The sequence below is a fragment of the Corvus kubaryi genome, unplaced genomic scaffold (assembly GCF_017639235.1).
Source record: "Corvus kubaryi isolate FWS band 111438036 unplaced genomic scaffold, C.kubaryi_AGA036_p1.0 split1-37296, whole genome shotgun sequence".
Classification (NCBI taxonomy): domain Eukaryota; kingdom Metazoa; phylum Chordata; class Aves; order Passeriformes; family Corvidae; genus Corvus; species Corvus kubaryi.
This window is the reverse complement of record NW_024582075.1, coordinates 12,150,280-12,166,705: the sequence shown is the minus strand read 5'-3', so window position 1 is coordinate 12,166,705 and position 16,426 is coordinate 12,150,280. Positions and strand designations below refer to the sequence as shown.

General features: G+C 40.3%; 1 protein-coding gene across 5 annotated transcripts in view; it reads right to left on the bottom strand.

The window, feature by feature from the left end:
- Positions 1-15,070, bottom strand: part of BNC2 (basonuclin 2) — a 349,594-nt gene extending 334,524 nt beyond the window's left edge. For 2 of the 5 annotated variants that reach the window (XM_042053948.1, XM_042053947.1), the window contains exons 1-2: positions 14,899-15,070; positions 9,700-9,801 (exon numbers count right to left, since the gene is read on the bottom strand). In XM_042053948.1, coding sequence (XP_041909882.1) covers positions 9,700-9,726 — 27 coding nt within the window. In that variant the 5' untranslated portion in view covers positions 9,727-9,801; positions 14,899-15,070. The remainder of the gene's footprint in view (positions 1-9,699; positions 9,802-14,898) is intronic. The other 3 variants (XM_042053945.1, XM_042053937.1, XM_042053940.1) reach the window with 3 other exon arrangements.
- Positions 15,071-16,426: the final 1,356 nt, after the last annotated feature.

Genomic DNA, 16,426 nt, shown 5'->3' with positions numbered 1-16,426 from the left:
AGTAAAAATCAGTTGAAAAGCTTTCACTTCCTACTGAGGGTTAGTAGAAGCAGTCTTCAGTAGGTATGTTCACAAGAACCAGGAATTTAGAAAGGTAAAAGTCTTTTTCAAGTCAATGTGAGATCTGGTAGTGACTGCCTTGCTGAGGGGGGATCTGTTCCATCAGTTCACTCTAAATAAGCTGCAGATGAAGTTTGTTCACTCCTGAATTGTCATATATATGCCATCTTTCTTTATGAATAAGGTCCTAGAATGATACCTGGCTTATGTCTATAATTCAATTTTGTAACATATTTTCTTGACATCTTGGGATGAAATTTCAATAAGCTAGATAACAGAGTTTTTTAAGTACTGAAGGCCAACAAAAACCATCTAACAGAACACTAAGTATTTCCATTGAAATTATGTAATACCTCAAAGGCACCAACTTCTACCTTACCTGAAATCAAGTTAAACAACACCTGAGTCTGTTTGCACTGGACTCATTTACTCTGCATACCTATCCCAGTGACTGCAATAGTGCAATTACATGAATGGTATTCAAAGAAGTTGGCTGTTAAGTAGTAGGACTTAATTTCAGCTGAGCTTCCATTACCCTTCACATAACTTATGAAGTTCTATGCTTTTTCCTGCTGTGCCACTGCATTTTGTCACCTGGTATTTCCCATTATTTTATGGTTATCCTCAGCTATAAATACTTATTTTCCCAAGACCTTCTTACTAGGAACAGCAAGTTCCTAAAATTTTCACAGTCCTGAAGCTTTTTCACAGAAAATTCAGAGATACATAACAAAAACTAACCAAACGTGCACTATATGAAACATTCCCATGACAATATAATCACAATATATTTAAATGTACATTTATAACAGCAATAGAAACAAGCATAAAAGGATGGAAGATCCTCTTTTGCAAGCCAATGAAATGCCAGACCAGTTTTGGTTACTCTTCTTTTATAATGTATTACAAAAGGCATAATGTTGTGCTTTTTATGAAATATTGCCATCACAAATGGAAGCCATCAGATTTCTTAAAAGAAAGGAAATCCTTAAATTAGGCAAGTATCTACAAGGATTCTTCTACAAATCCAATTCAACACTGCTTTCAAGACAAAATATCCACAAGAGCTGGCCCTTCACAGAATTAGAGAACTATGAGAGGCTTGGTTGTTAGCAGGTCTCATTATCATTACTATAATATATTTATAAGACACAGATTCACAACACTGGCTTTTGTTTAAATAATGTCCATGGAAACATATTCAAATCACAGAATAAGATAACTCAATATCTCAAAGGAAACTCAGTGCATTATATGAGACTGTTGAGAAAAAGGGTTTACAATATACAGAACAGATAAGAAAGCTAGAGAATAATGAAAATAAAATAAGAAATGCGAAACTACAAACAGAAACCGGTATTTGCTAAAACGTACTCCTAAGATTAGAGAGGTACAATATTTGTTTCCCTTTCAACAGTGCAGTAAATTTCACAATTTTTAGAATGGATCTGTATCTTACTTTTATTCAAGAACTAGAACTACCCAAAAAGCTTTCCTGGTAACAAAAATTTCAGTCCAGAAAAAACATTATGCATACATATATATATTAATACTTATGTATATCACTGAATCAGAATCACAAAATAGGGAAGGTTGGAAGGGACCACCAAAGAGATCATCTGGTCTAACCTGACTGCTGAAGCATGGTCATCTCAGAGCACATGGCACAGAATTTCATCCCAGTCGTTCTGGAGTATCTCCAATAGGGAGACTCCATAACATTGATGGGCAATCTGTGCCTGTGCTTGATTAGCTGCACAGTAAAGAAGTTCTTCCTCATGTTCAGGTGGAACTTCCGGTGCATCAGTTTCTGCCCACTGACTCTCATCCTATTCCCTGGCAGCACCGAGCACAGCCTGAATCCATCCTTTCGACACCTCCCTTCAGACAATTGTATGCATCGATGAGGTCCCTGCTCAGTCATCTCTGCTCAAGGCTGAACAGGCCCAGCTCCCCCAGCCTTTCCTGATAAAAAGATGCTCCAGTCCCTTAATCACCTTTGTCACCCTCTGCTGGATCTGCTCCATCAGCTCCATGTCTCTCTTGCACTGAGGATCCCAGAACTGGATGCAGAGCACCAGATGTGCCTCCCTAGGGCTGAGTCCAGGGGGAATATCTGAATGCATTTATGTATGTATGTACTGTATGCATACCATGTATATGAGCGTAGGTATCTATGTTTGTGTATATTTATATGTTAACGAGTTTATATGGAAATATGGTGTATGCACTTACCATAATATGTTGTATAAATATCTACACACACAAACACAAAGAGGAAAGTTGCAGCAGAATTTCTGAAAGTTTTTCCTTCTAGTCCATCTGCAGGTCATCTTTCTATACTGGCCACTGGTAAGTTTTTCACAAACATTAAGTTGCTTCTCAAAATAACTTTGCATTAAATTTAAGCATCAAATCAAAATCATTCTCGCAACATGTAAAACAAAAGAAACATACAAACTTAGTACTAGCAAGGGCCCTCTGTCAATGAGTCCGAAATGTGCTAGCCACACTAGAACACATTTGGAGATGAGATAGGAACTTCTAAGTCAGTAACAGCCAATAAGTAGACACCGGGGAAATATCTCAATGAAATTTAGAGGTGCTCCTCTAAGAAGGTGATTTGGCCAACAATCCAGCTTAAGTGCCTCTACACCAATGCATGCAGCATAGGCAGCAAATAGGAGTAGCTGGAAGCCACCGCGCTGCTAGAAAGTTATGACTGAGGTGCCATTACTGAAACTTGGTGGGATGAATCCCATGACTGGACCCTCTGGGAAACTGCCCTCAGGGGCAAGGAAGTAGAACACAGCTGGCAGATCTTTAATGAAGTCTTCCATAGAGCATAAGACCTAGCAAGGCTCAGGAATGAGAATTCGGGCAAAGAAGGCAGGAGATGGTATGGCAGAATAGGGAACTGTTGGTCAAACAGTGAAAATGCAGTGGCAGTGAAGCAGGGACAGGTCTTCTTCCTGGGAAGAGTGCTGGGGTGCTGCCCAGTTATGAAGAGATGGGGTGAAGAAGACCAAGGCAAAAGTGCAGTTCGCCTTGGCAAGGCACACAAAGAATCACAAAGGCTTCTACAGATACGTTAACCAGAATGGGAAGGTCAGAGAAGGTATACCCCCTCTGACAAACAAGTTGGAAAACTGGTAGCAATGGATGAGGAGAAGGCTGACAACTGAACAACTTTTTGCCTCAGTCTTCACTGGCAACTTCTCTTCCCACACCTCTTGAGTGGATGAATCTCACAACAGGGATTGGGGGAGCAAAGTGCTTCCCACTGTAAGACAAGATCAGGTCTGTGACCATCTGAAGAACATAATCACGCATAATTCTATGGGACCTGATGAGATGTATGCCATACTCATAAGGAAATTGACTGATGTAGTTGCCAAGCCACTCTTCATGGTGTTTGAAAAATCATGGCAGTCAGAGGAAGTCTCAGGTGACCGGAAAGGGGGAATCATTGAACCCATTTCTAAAAGGCCAGAAAGAAGGACCCTGGCAATGACCGACCTGTCATCTCCCCTCTATGCCTGGGAAGATCATGGAACAGATCCTTCTAGAAGCTCTGCTAAGGCACATGGAAGTCAGGGAGGTGATTCGAGACAACCTGTACTGCTCCATCAAGGGAAAATCTTGCCGGATCAACCCAGTGGCCTTCTATGATGAGTGACGACATCAGTGGACAAGGGAAGGGCTATGGACATCATTTATCTGGACTTCACATAAGTTCCTTGACGCTATTTCCCACAATATCCTTTTCTCTAAATTGAAGAGATATGGATTTGGTGGATGGACTGTTTGGTGGATAAGGTGAATAAGGTGGACGGTTGCATTCAGAGGGTATTGGTCAATGGCTCCATGTCCCAATGGACACCAGTGACAAGTGGTGTCCCTCAAGCGACAGTATTGGGATCAGTGTTATTTAATGTCTTCAGTCATTAAATCAATAACTTTGATCAATGGCACAGACAGGGGAATCGAGTGCATCATCAGCAAGCTTGAAAACGACACCAAGCTGAGTGGTGTGATTGACACCTGATGGCCAGGATGCCATCCAGAGGGTCCTGGACAAGCTCTAGGAGTGGGTCCATGGGAATCTCATGAGATTCAACAAGGTCAAGAGCAAGGTATTGCACCTGGGTCAGGGCAAGTCCCGGTACCAACACAGACCAGGGAATTAAGGAAAGAGAGCACCCTTGAGGAGAGTGGCCTGGGGGGCTTACAGGGATGAAAAGCTGGACATGAGCTGGCAATTTGTGCTTGCATTCCGAAAAACCAACTTTATCCTGGGCTGCATCCAAAGCAGTGCAGGCAGCAGGGCCAGGGAGGGGATTCTGCCCCTCTGCTCTGCTCTGGTGAGACCCCACCTGCAGTGCTGCATCCAGCTCTGGGGTCCCCAGCACAGGGGGGACATGGAGCCGTTGGAGTGAGTCCAGAGGAGGGCTGACAAGTTCATTATAGGGATGGAGCACCTCTCCTATGAGGAAAGGCTGATACAACTACGATATTTCAGCCTGGGGAAAAGGCTTTGGGGTAACCTGAAGTCACCCCAAGTACCTGAAAGGAGCTTATAAGAAAGATTAAGAGAGACTTTTCATATAGAAATGTAAGGGTAATGGCTTCAAACTGAAAGGGTGTAGGTTTAGTCTAGGTATTAGGGAGAAATGTGTTACTGTGAGAGTGGTGGGGCACTGGAACAGCTTGTCCAGGCAATTTGTGGATGTCCTGCCTCTGGAAAGTGTTCAAGGCCAGGTTGGATGCGGTTTTGAGTAATCTGATCTAGTGAAAAGTGTCCCTGCCCATGGTGGGGGGTTGGAACTAGACAATCTTCAGGGTTCCTTCCAACACTAATCATTCTATGATTTTACGATTTTGCTTGTTATGAGCTAAATTTGTGTTTCTTTGTTATAAACTTATCACAACAAGAGCAAAAACAATCCTAAAAACTGCTTGAATTTAAAACTGAAGTCTGAAGGTGAATAGTTGTAACCCTCACATCCTTGAGGCTGAACTCTAGGTGAGGGTTAAAACTATTGTTGTGAGGTGAGGACAAGAGTAGTTCTCTTGACTCCACCACCCAGCAAGCTTCTCTCTTGCAACTGTCTGACCTAGTGTAATTATATTCTTTGTGAGTGTGGCAAGAGCTTCATGAGAAGAGTGATTTTTTTTGACCCTCCATGTTTGACAATGAGAAGACATTAACTGCCTGTGTGTTCCATAGGTTTGTCTAACAGACTCAAAAATCCTCTGTAGAGCCCAGAGGCTTCCAAATACTGCATGGAACTCACAAATTATACAAAATTCATCCCACCATACTTCCCACACCTGTGAATCATTAGCAGGAAAAGAGCCATGAAGTTCCACATACAAGTAACATGAGAGAATGTGAAAGTTGTGCACAGTTGGAAAGAGGCAAGCCTCTTGTCCTGCTGCTGGGGTGACTAGAGATAGAATGTCCAGGTCCTTCCAGCATTATACTATCAATCTCACCCACCTCCTTCCCTGCTATCACCTGCATCAGAGACCCTATTATTCATCTCTTGTTTTTAAAAGACTACTACTAGAGCATTCACAAAGGCTGTCCATCAATCTACAGGAGATGGTGAGCAGTTTCTTCCCATTTTATGACCCCCAGTCCAAACCACAAAGAACCAGAAGATCACTCCCATCCCTGCTACTGTCATACTGACCACACCACTGCAAAAGTGTCCACTCAGGAACTGAAGAAATTCTTGCTTATGAAGAATCATCTGATATCACAAATCCCTTAAATATACCAGCTGATAAATGAGATTCACCACTGATACACAAACTAGTATGAGTTACATGTAGATAAGAGGAAATATTGAAGGTTGTAACTTATGTTCCAAAGGCAAAAGTTAAAAAATAAGTGTCATTTAAGTAAAGGAACAGAAACCTTTAAATCACACATCACTTATCTGCTATTGCTTCCTGTTCCTACTTAACTTTCTTGCTGTCTTACCATGTGAATTACATTAGCTTAGACTTAAATTCACTTAGAAGCTTTTAGTTACATAACATATGTAATTCTACACACTGAGTTTTAATATTTGCACCAAAGTGAGAGGAAAATCTTAATGCCAGTTTCTGTACTGAAAAACATAAATTACTCAGACTCTTCACACTGCTTATATAATCACTTAGCCAACTGGCTTGTAGTGTCATTTATTTTGATCAGGCATATTTTGTGGGATATCAGAAACAGGGTATCTTCAAAAGCTGGCTCAAAATACAGCTGCTAACTGAAATATAGTTACAGCCTAACAAAAAAGTTGAAAGTTTTCACTTTTACTTATGCAGTATTTGCTATTTTTTTCTAATTCTTAGCATCTCTAGCAGAGCAGCAAAACATTTTCCAAAATGGTCTCTAGGATTCCGTACAGAATCTCATTCTGGAGAGTTAAGTATTATCAGTAGACTTTTAGAAGCATATAATTGGCATCAGAACAGTAAAAAAGCACTGCTCAGCTGTATTGTAAACTATAAATTACTGTTCATAATAATAACTTTCCAAACATACAGTTGGGGTATATGCCCACTTGACTAGTATTAGGAATGTACCTGCAACTCCACAGTGAGATGAATAACAAAACCTTTCTTTAATAAAATTGGCACACTGCCACTACAAAGTCAATGGAGTTAGACCAGAAAGAGTCTATCAAAACAACTACACAAGTAATTACTTAGTAATGAAATTTTACATGTCTTAACAATAAAGAGTGAAAAAGCACTTTCAGGAAAATATTTTCCTTAGTTCAAAAATGGCACTAATCAGGGGTTCCAAATTAATTTACCTTAAATTTATTATACCTCAATTCAATTTCAAAGTAGTTTTATTGCAAAAAAATCACCAGGCTAGTTACAGTAAAGAGAAGTGGTTCATCATGCTGAGCACATCTTTCTAAATGTCAAATGCTACATTTCAACAGGAAAATTTATTTGATTCCTAACTGGCCCTTTCATCTTTGATTTGGAAACCATGTAGTAAGTTTTAGACTCATCAAAGCTAATATCAGTCTAGTAATGAAAGGATGTTTTAAACTAAGGGAACTTTTATATTTGTTCCAGATCATGTCTGAAGATTTTTTTTCCATTTAAATATTTGTCTAATTCAAATCACAAAATACAGAAGCTTCTCTTTTAATTTCAGGAAACTGGAATGAAGTATCAGCGTCACAAATGTTTCCAGTGTTTGAACAAGAAATATAAAAAGACTACTTTTGCTGAATTTTCTCTTAAATGCATTTTTCTTTGGATGCACTTGTTCCTACAACCAACTATTATACCGCTGGTCACTTTGGATTCTATGTTCTGAATTAAAGCAAAAGGTGCAGCCAGGCCTTATTTCTTTAACATAAAAATATCAAGAACTAAAAAGCACAGAATTCCTATTAATGAATGATGACCACTCATACTTTCAGGTGATGTTAATCGAAAATGTTCATCTGAAATAAGGAAGTTTTAAAGAATTTTCCTGTAGCCCACTAGATTTACAATCTTCAAAATCTTCCTAGCATGCTATGAAAAGTGCAAAGTAGGTGACTAGACTTTATCCAACAGTTTAACAAAACTTTAACTCCACTGGTTTCAGTGGCTTTACTCCCACTTTCAACCTTGCTGTGAATAGGAGCAATATGAGAGCCTAATTTTTATATAGGATGAAGGAGTGCTATTAAAATTATAATTTAACTATAAACATATAGGCCTAATTTTGTTTTGGCTGAAATCTCCTCATGAAAGTTGTATGAAGTTATACATCATATTGTGATAATGCTACTGATAAAAATGTAACTGAAATGCATTCTAAAAGGTCAGCTAGAGGGAAGTCAGGAATAAGCATGTATTTTTTGCTATTATATAAACTGAGAGCTCAGAGTTCACTTAGATTTGGTTAACGGGATAAGATGGGCTTCAAGAAACTTCAGAAGCAAAATGTATGTGAATATTCTGCTGGATTAAATGGAGGATGTGCCTCAGTAGAATGAGGAAGTTGCATCACAACTAGTAATTTTGGCTCTTTGGGTAGCAAATGTAGAATAAACTATTTAGATGGACCTAGGTATTCTTAGCCAAATTTATGCCTCAGAAAAGACCATGACAATGCTTTTACAAAATCAAGAGTGAACTTTCAAGTTTTCCTAGGAGGAATATTTTAAAATGTATTGCAATCCATATTAGCAATTTTTTTTAAAGTAGTTTGAAAGATTTGCGGCTTTTGATCCGAAAACAATTAAATACAAACAATTGTCATAATGTGTATTATTGAGGACAATTTAAAGTACATTTTAGCCTGGCAGCTTAAAAAGTGAAAAGCAAACATTTCTAAGTCATAGAAAGCATATTTTCTTTGAAAATCGCACTTAAATGAAACTAACGTGATTGACAAGTACCTTGCAAGCAAGCCTTGGCAACACTTAGTGCAAATCCATCTCTTCACCATTTTAAGAGAAATTCCTTCACAACTGTTTGTCTTTGCAATAACTCCTACAAAGCTCATTAGTGCCAGCCTTGGTTTATCCCCCATGTTGTGCATTTATCTCTGGGATGCATTATCAACATGTGGCACATGTCCTTGATATGCACAGAAGAGTTGCACCCCAGGATAGCAGCATGCATGACAATAGTGTTGACTCTTACTCCTTTATGGTTGCTGGGATGTAACCGAGAAATCTAATAACTGTGACAGTAGGCCTTTAGGTTTCTCCTTGCCTTTCCAGACAGTGAAGCTGCACAGACACTAATGAAAGGTTAAATGAATAGGAATAGCTGACAAGAGGTACAATAAAGAAGGGACTTGGTAATCCACAGACACTGAGCAGAGATCCTTGGCTCAAGCCGAGAAAGGACAGCACATCGTCGAGTCACAATATTTAAAACAGCTTGCTATACACAGAGGCTTTTGTGTCTGGGTACATGTCTGGCTTTGGAAGAAAAAAAAGATACTGAAAAGAGATTTCAGCATGGGGCACTTTGGCAAATGTCAGGTCACAAAAGGGAAAAATGTTTTTTGTTTGCTGTTACATCTTTGTATTCAACAGTAAAGAGCATTGACTAAGAGCACAAATCAAAAGTTTCAAAATAATACATATTTGACATATAATAAAGTTGCAACACTAATTCAGTGTGATTCCAGCTGACAGCATGACGGGTGTTGTACATACACCCAGCTTCATTTACAGCTGATAACAGTGAATAATATGCTTTGCATACCCTTTAAAACTTCCCATAGCTGAAGATTTTCTAACAGGCCTCGCTTCTACAGTTTTATATGCAGCAGAACAGTAAACCTAACCAATTGCAATACTCTGCAAAAACATAGCTGAACTTCCAGACAGTGCACCAGACCATGGTGACTTAAAAACTTTTTAGTGGTTAGCTTATGGCATTTTGATTTCACTTCGCTTGTGACTTACAAATCAGCACTATGAACATTCTAGTTTTCATAATGAAAAGATAATTGCAATGCCCAGCATGGTTTTAAAACTTCTCTAGCTTTTTCATAGTTTTCTACAAAAATGTGATTTAAGTACATAGTAGGACATTAAAAAAAATTAAAGAAACTGGAAGAACTCTCTAAAGTAACGAATCAGAAGCAAATCTGATCGTTACCTGAATTTGTGTGAGTTCTTTTTCCATAACATATTTCAAGAGAAAAGTACTGAAATAGATGCTGCAGATGAAAAGAATTCTCTCTCAAAATCCTTGATTTACCTGGAATAAAAAAAAAAAGTATTTACATATCTATCTGGAGTATAAAATATACATATTTATAATACGTGGTGAGAGTATTATGGGAAGATTCTAAATGAGAGAACCTCTTTGAACAACCACATTAAATTACAGCAGAAGTCCTGAGTGTACTAAGATTCTAATAATCAACAAATAAAGGGTTTTACTAGCACAGCACATAATGAGAGCTACTGTGTGAGAGATAAAGGAGACAAATATGGTACTTTATCTCACTGGATTATGTAATTTACTGAAATGGTAAATAAGTTTGTCCAAAGTAATACTTATAAAAGCTGCCATATAAATATTAAGCAGCAATTATGATCAATGCATTTTTAGAAAAAAATATGTCAGAATTTAGGTGGGATGAAACTGACACAGAATACAAGGTTTAGACAGATGCTTTTTATTAAGCCATGTTAAATGCTATTCTTCTAAATTAAGTACAAATTCCTGGCTAGATTAGAAAGTTATACACATTTCCAAAATGACAGATACACTCTATTTGTTTTGTATTTTATGAGGAACCTTTTGTATTTCCAGACACGCACATTTTTTTCCTAACACATACTAATAGCAGACACTAAATCAAATTAAATCATTAAATAAAAGGTTCTGTGCAAACCTGCAGACTGAAAGTCAGGACTCTCATTAAACAATATTCAGTGATGAAAAGACTTCACATTCTAGTGACACTGTCCAAAGTGCAAAAGGGAAAGGGACACTGCCAGAAACGCCCATCTTTGAGACGAAAGAAAAATAAATTTGGGTTTTGTACAAAATCCAATGTTTTACTTGGACTTGTTTTAATGTAATTGCTTTGCTGTTGGTCATTTCTGCTTTGTTTGAAATTCACAAGATCTGTAGTCAGCCACAAATCCTACTGACATACACAGATACACAACACAAAATAAAGCCATCTCAAAGTCTAATTTCTAGATCTTTGGCTTTGAAAAATAGTTAGCAGTTCAGCTCTCCCTTATTCAGAATATTTTTCCCCTTTTTCTTACCTATGGCATATCTAATAAAATCTGGAAGCTCCCTCTAGCTCTCCAGAGGAGCTTAACTGACCAATGATCCTTTACAGTTCCTTTCCATTTTCAAAAGCAATACTGAGAGAGAGTGAGAGCAGTATTTCCCTTACATAATACGTGTTCTTGTTTCCATTCAGCAGTGTTTTCAATTCTACAACTTGAAAGGATGTGGATTATATGTGAGAACATCTGCTATGAAATACAGAAAGTTAAATACTGCTTTCTCTTGTGCAGCATACTAAAGACCCTCTTAATCATTTCCAACTTACGCTTTATTTACCAAATTCTGATTTGAAATCTTACATTGTTTGACAACCTAGCCATGTATATATTTAAACACACACACAGAGACACACACACACACACACAAACACACCTCCATTCCACTTTCCAATTACCAAGTGCAAAAGCATGTAAAAAACTTGACGGATAATACTATAGCTCCATTTAGAATCCAGATTTTAAGCAGAGAATGTTAGTTAAAATCAATTTGTTGGCATATGCTGGTTTTCCAGAAAACCAGTAATGCCAGTGGTAATTTGCTGACTATATTTTCACCTACCATAATATTTACACATACCATTTGTAATGGCTTTTATTGTTTAATCTCCACTGCATTTCAATATTGGATACTATGGAATTACAGTTATTTAGCAGGCTATAAATAATGTAGTTGGCATGTGCAATTGATATTTAAAATGTCTTACAACTGTAAAAGCCTCATTACAGACTAGCAAATCATTTCTAACAAGCAAGTTCAACTGACAAACACCAAAGCAAACCTGCAGTCTATGCTGCAAGCATGTTTGTTTTATTTAAATGATACACATTTAAAGCAGTGTGCAATGGACCATCGGTACAAACTTTATTAAATACGAAAGCGAAGTTCCAAAGTAATATGGTTATTTGAAGTTTTTGAAAATAAAACTGTAATATTAAAAATAAAAGGAATTCTCAGCAACAACAGAAAGAATAGCTTGCTTTCCCCTCCTCCCTCTATGAGCTAGTGTCCAATTTCTTCTTTTCTGAACAGCTGTATTATCCAACTTAAGTTGCTCTGCTAATTTCAGTCCCACAAGGACTAACTTGGAAGGCAAAAAAGTACTAGAAAAGATCAATTTGCTGGGAAAGATCAAATGAGAAAACTGTGGGGACAGCACCAGGTCACAGTATGAAGAGCTAAGCAGACCTGTTCTTCATTAACTTAAGCTCCCCTGGGATGTCACACACTACCTGTCCATAGGCTTATTGAACCGCCTAACCCTCATCTCTGTACCATTCTTCTGGGCCCAAGTGAATCATATCCTGCTGCTGACAAGTTAGCAGGGGACTGCGGCTGCAACATGAAAGTACTTTTCTTTCTTGTCTAAATCAGGCAGATTTTTGAAAAGAGGACACAGCACTGACTCGTGACATGGCAAGATGAAATGAGAGGTCTGGGCTGGTCTTCGAGCTGTGTAGATAAAAGTAATCAAATGACACTCCTGGAATGCAAATTGGCATTCTTGACTGCAGCAATTGCACAACCATGAAACATCTCTGACAGCAAGCAAGATTAGGACAAAATGTTATGTAAAGCACTGAACTCAAAAACTCACTAGAAAATTCAAACTGTAACATTTACATTTTTATATAGCAATAGCCATCTCTGCTTTTGTCTGCTTCTTTACTTTGTTTACTGCGATCGCATAGTCGTCTGTCTCAAGGGCCTCAACAATAAAAATGTAATGCTATTAAAGGCATATAGATCTGCTCCTAGAAGTTTTTTCCCCTAAAATGTCACACTGTTGTATTTTTTACAAAACATTGTATCAAGGCAGGGTTTTTCTATTACGTGTGCAAGGATATGTGCTTAAGGAACACTTTCACAATCCTAAGTCTCAAAAGCAGTTTCAAAATTTGCTCATAACATATAGTTTATAATTTACCCCTTTCTACACGTGGATCAGGTAAAGATGAGTCATTTGAAATATTTAGCAAGTTTTAAAATTCATGTGATTTAGTATTTTAAAGCCGAACATACATAGAGCTAGTTGCTCATTAATACTGGACAGTTTAAAATGAAACTACAGTGTATCAGAGAGGACATATGCCCCATTAAATTTCAGATTAAAAAAACCTGCCATTTTTAAGGGCAAGGAATGTTCCACATACTTTTGCAGGAACCTGGTATTCTTGTGCAGATCTGCTGATCAGGTTTATTAAATATTACTGTCTAAAATGAACTCAGTAATTATGTGAACACATTTGTACTCTGAAACTGACAAAAATGCTACGCATTTTATAATTCGTCTGTAGAGATGGGTCATAATGCAGAGGGGGAAATGGAAGACAGTGAGAAATATAAGCCCACTTCCACTAAAAAATATTTCAACAACTGCTATTTATAGTTAGCATACAGATTAAGAAAAGAAATAAGTAATATCCTGCTTTGATTTCATACTTAAAAAATAGCTTCAAACCATTTTAACCATCAGACACACAAAAAAGACGCTCATTGCCACTTTAATCCTGGGTACACCAGATTACTACATGATGTCTTTTGTGCATCAATTTTACAACAGCTTGACTCTAGGGTAAATGGGAACCATCATAAATCGCATGCTGCTTTCAAAACCACTTTAATTTCTGTCAGTGTTACTGTAACCACAGTCCTGGGCACATGCTGCTTTTTCCCTCTCTCTCTCTTTTTTTTTTTTTCTTTTTTTCCTTGTTGTCTACATTTGACAGTTGCATCTCCTACACTCCAATTGTGGCTTTGATCACTGAAACAAGACATGTCATGTTAGGGAGAGAAGGGAAAAACACAAACCCTCCATCGTAAACTCCATTCACACAGATATTCTTTATCTATAGTTTGAGCACTGTATATACACACATACATGTATGCATGCATAAACATACACACATATGTAGATAGAGACAGAAATATATATATATACACACTTGTGTGTGTGCATGTACATATGTATGCATATTCAAGGCACACAAGACAGCTCTGTAACATCCCTGGGTGAGGTGACAAAAGCTGACTGAAAGCAGAATGGTAGTCAAACAGCGACTGGAAACATACTACTTCATTGAACATGGGATGATCACTGTACATCACTAGCTGAAGTCGATCCATGTGTTAATGTGAACAGTTATCATTCTGCATGTTAAGTGTACTCACGGCTTAAATGAGCTTGTCTTTCGCAGCTGTTTAACCTATCCTCGCATCACAAACCAGACAAACGGACTTCAGTCAAATTAGGTCCTTGGCCATTTCGACTTTTAATTTTTAAATTAAAAGCCCAAATCCTGCTTTGCAAAACCTCTACTTGTAAAGGAGACGTGCATTTATACAGTACATGAAATAAGCAGCAAAAACTTGTTCAAAGGTGGTTTTTGAGGGGCTCCACCTTCCCCTTTACAGTTAGGGCATCAGCATAACTCTGCAAGTTCTGTTAGCAATCGCTGACTGGAGAGGTGCAAACTGCAAGCACATGCACAACAAAAAAAAGGAGTTTCGGAGGGAAGGTGGATTTACACTCCTGTCTCCCTGCCGCAGGCGATGTTTCACGCGCAAACACACAGCTCCTTCCCGCTCTCAAAGGTTACCTTTACACTGTGTGCAAACCGTACTCATTTCCGAGCAGAAGGTGGTGGCCAAAATAGATCAGACCACCGTATGTCCGACTCAACCCCACTCCACCTTTTCTCTCCCTCCCTCCATCCGCAAACACTTTTTTTTTTACACTAGCTCCTGATCTTTAGTGAAAGGAAGGAGGCGGTAAAAAGCATGTGGCCATCCCATTTCAATCCCCCAAACTCACTTAAAAGTTTAGCACAACCTCTTAGACATTTTTCCCCCAATCCACGCAGCACAGAGCTGATTTATTTATTTATTATCCCCCTACTTCGCCTTGCCCGGCTGCTTGTTTCTTTGAAGGCTGAAACACACCGATAGCGAGCAGGGCTGCTTGTGTTACTGAGCAATTTATTAATCAAATCAAACCAAAGTAAAGGCTAGAATGAAAACGAAAGGCTGCTGGAAACTTCTTACCATCTCTGCATGCTGGTTGTCAAGTGCACCCCCTGTCTCTCGATCTCCTCTCAGCGGCAGTGCCTGCACCCTTCCTTTTGCCTCTGGGCTCTCAGTGCTACACTCTCTTTCCCCCCTCCCCCTTCACCTTCCTCCCCCACCTTCCCAGGTGATTTGAACTAAAAATGGAGATTAAAAAAAAATACTTTTCCCCCCTCAAAAAAACCAACCAAACAAAAAAAACCCCAACAAACAAAAAAACAAACAAAAAAAAAACCCAAACAAAACAAAAGCCACACCACTAATCAACAACAGAAAAAAAATATATAAAACAGCAGCTGTAGCAGCAGCGACAGTCTCTCTCTCTCTCTCTCCCCCCGCCCCCCCCCCCCTTTTCTCTCTCTCTCTCTCTCTCTCTCTGACTCTTTCAAAACTTCAGCCCCCAAAGTTCAGCCGGAGCAGCAGGGAGAAAGAAAGAGAAAGAGCTTTCAGCGGAGAGCTGGAAGTGATGGGAGGAGGGACCCAGGTTCGGGTCAGAGCCTCCACAGGTTGGTTTGTTGTTGTTGGGATCTGTGGCTGGGGAAGGGGAGGCGGCGGGGGGAGGCTGCGAGCGGGTCTGAGAGGGCAGCGCTGCTTCCTTCTAACCCCGCGCTCTCGGGCGAGGGCGGCAGGCAGGGAGGCAGAGGGGGTTACTTTTTCACACACACACCCCCGACTGCTCTTTCCCCTTCCCTCTACTTGCTCCCTCCCCCGCAAACTTTCTGTGCCAGGCGGGGGCCGCGGCAGAGGCCGCCCGCGCCCAGCTGTCAAAAACACCCAGCGACCGCCGCCAACTTTGTGGCGAGGGCGGCCGGCGGCGCCGCGCGGGGCTGCCGCCCCTCTGCCTCCTCTGCCCCTTTCGCCTTCCCGTCCTCCGCCCCGCCGCTCCTCGAGCGGCTGCAGTCCCTCCCGCTGCTTCTCCTCTTCCTTATCGGCTCCAGGCACCGCCGGAGCGAGCAAGAGGGAAGGCGGCAATGCGAAAGAAAGCTGGAGGGAGGGCTGAGAGGGGGCAGAGAGACGGCGGAAAATGGAGCGTAGCCCAGAAGAGGGGGTAAGGAGCCGGAGGGGAAGAGGGAAGAGCGTTAGAAAGGAAGGGAAAAGTTAGGCGAAGTTTTTGCTCGTGGTGCCGGTTTCCCGTTTCCCACCCATTGCTCCATCAGCTCCCAGGGCTCTGCTGCGGCGGCGACGGCTGCTGCTCGGTGTGGGATCTGAGGAAATATTTGTAAAAGGGTGGGATTTTTTTTTTTTTTTTTTTTTTCTGTGGAGCGGGGGGGCTGGGTAAGGGAGGCGGGAGGAGGTGAGCCGTCACGGTTGTACGTTCGCAGGGAACAGACAAGAGTCACATCTGTGTGTGACAGGGAGCCAAACCGAGCGAAACCCTGCCCCGCCGGCGCCGTGGAAGCGCAGCCGCCACCGCGGCCCTGACTGGGCGCGCAGGCACACGGCGGCCGGCCGGGCGCGCTCCCGCGGGGCACGGGGCGGGGCGGGGCGTTCCGCGCCCTCCCGCGGC